Source organism: Trichechus manatus, unplaced genomic scaffold (assembly GCF_000243295.1).
Source record: "Trichechus manatus latirostris isolate Lorelei unplaced genomic scaffold, TriManLat1.0 scaffold00134, whole genome shotgun sequence".
Lineage (NCBI taxonomy): Eukaryota > Metazoa > Chordata > Mammalia > Sirenia > Trichechidae > Trichechus > Trichechus manatus.
Window position 1 is genome coordinate 6,464,450 of NW_004444070.1, and position 556 is coordinate 6,465,005.

At 62.2% G+C, this 556-nt stretch overlaps 1 protein-coding gene across 1 annotated transcript in view; it reads right to left on the bottom strand.

The window, feature by feature from the left end:
* AKAP17A (A-kinase anchoring protein 17A) overlaps positions 1-556 on the bottom strand; it is a 20,693-nt gene continuing 20,137 nt past the window's right edge. The window contains exons 6-7 of the mRNA XM_023739483.1: positions 447-545; positions 1-175 (exon numbers count right to left, since the gene is read on the bottom strand). Of these exons, the coding sequence (XP_023595251.1) occupies positions 1-175; positions 447-545 (274 nt within the window). The remainder of the gene's footprint in view (positions 176-446; positions 546-556) is intronic.

Below are 556 nucleotides of genomic sequence, written 5' to 3' on the forward strand. Positions count from 1 at the left end.
TCACAAGGGAAAGACTTTGTCTTCAGCGCCCCAGGTGGCACTGCGCAGTCCACAGTCTTCGGCCACCCACCTGCAGCCGGCTGTGTGCATGTCCCGGACACACACAAAAACCCTGGTAGGAACGGTGTATTTACGCGGCATGTCTGAGACAAAACCGTCAGTCTGCACATTCGTCCTGATTCAGGATGGACTGGTGACGTTAAAGCTATCGGATCAGAATTTTCCAGAGGAAAGCTAAAGCTACTGACTGACCGCTACACTTCTGGGAAGGAAGCGCCAAATGCGCCGTCCTCAACGACAGGAAAAGTGAGTTTGGGGCACGTTGTCCGCCCGCGCGTCTTCCTTCCTTCGCGGGGCTGGGCTCCTTGTACATTCGGCGCCGAGGCTCGGCGGGCGGGCGGGCAGCTGGGGCTGCTCCCGGGCCGGGGAGGCCTGCCTTTCATTACCTGTTCCAAGTGCTCCGCTGCCGGCTGGCGGAGCGCGAGCGCGAGCGCCCACTGCGGCGGTGGCTACGCTTGCGGCTGGTGCTGCTCCTGTGGCCGCGGCTGCGCTCCCG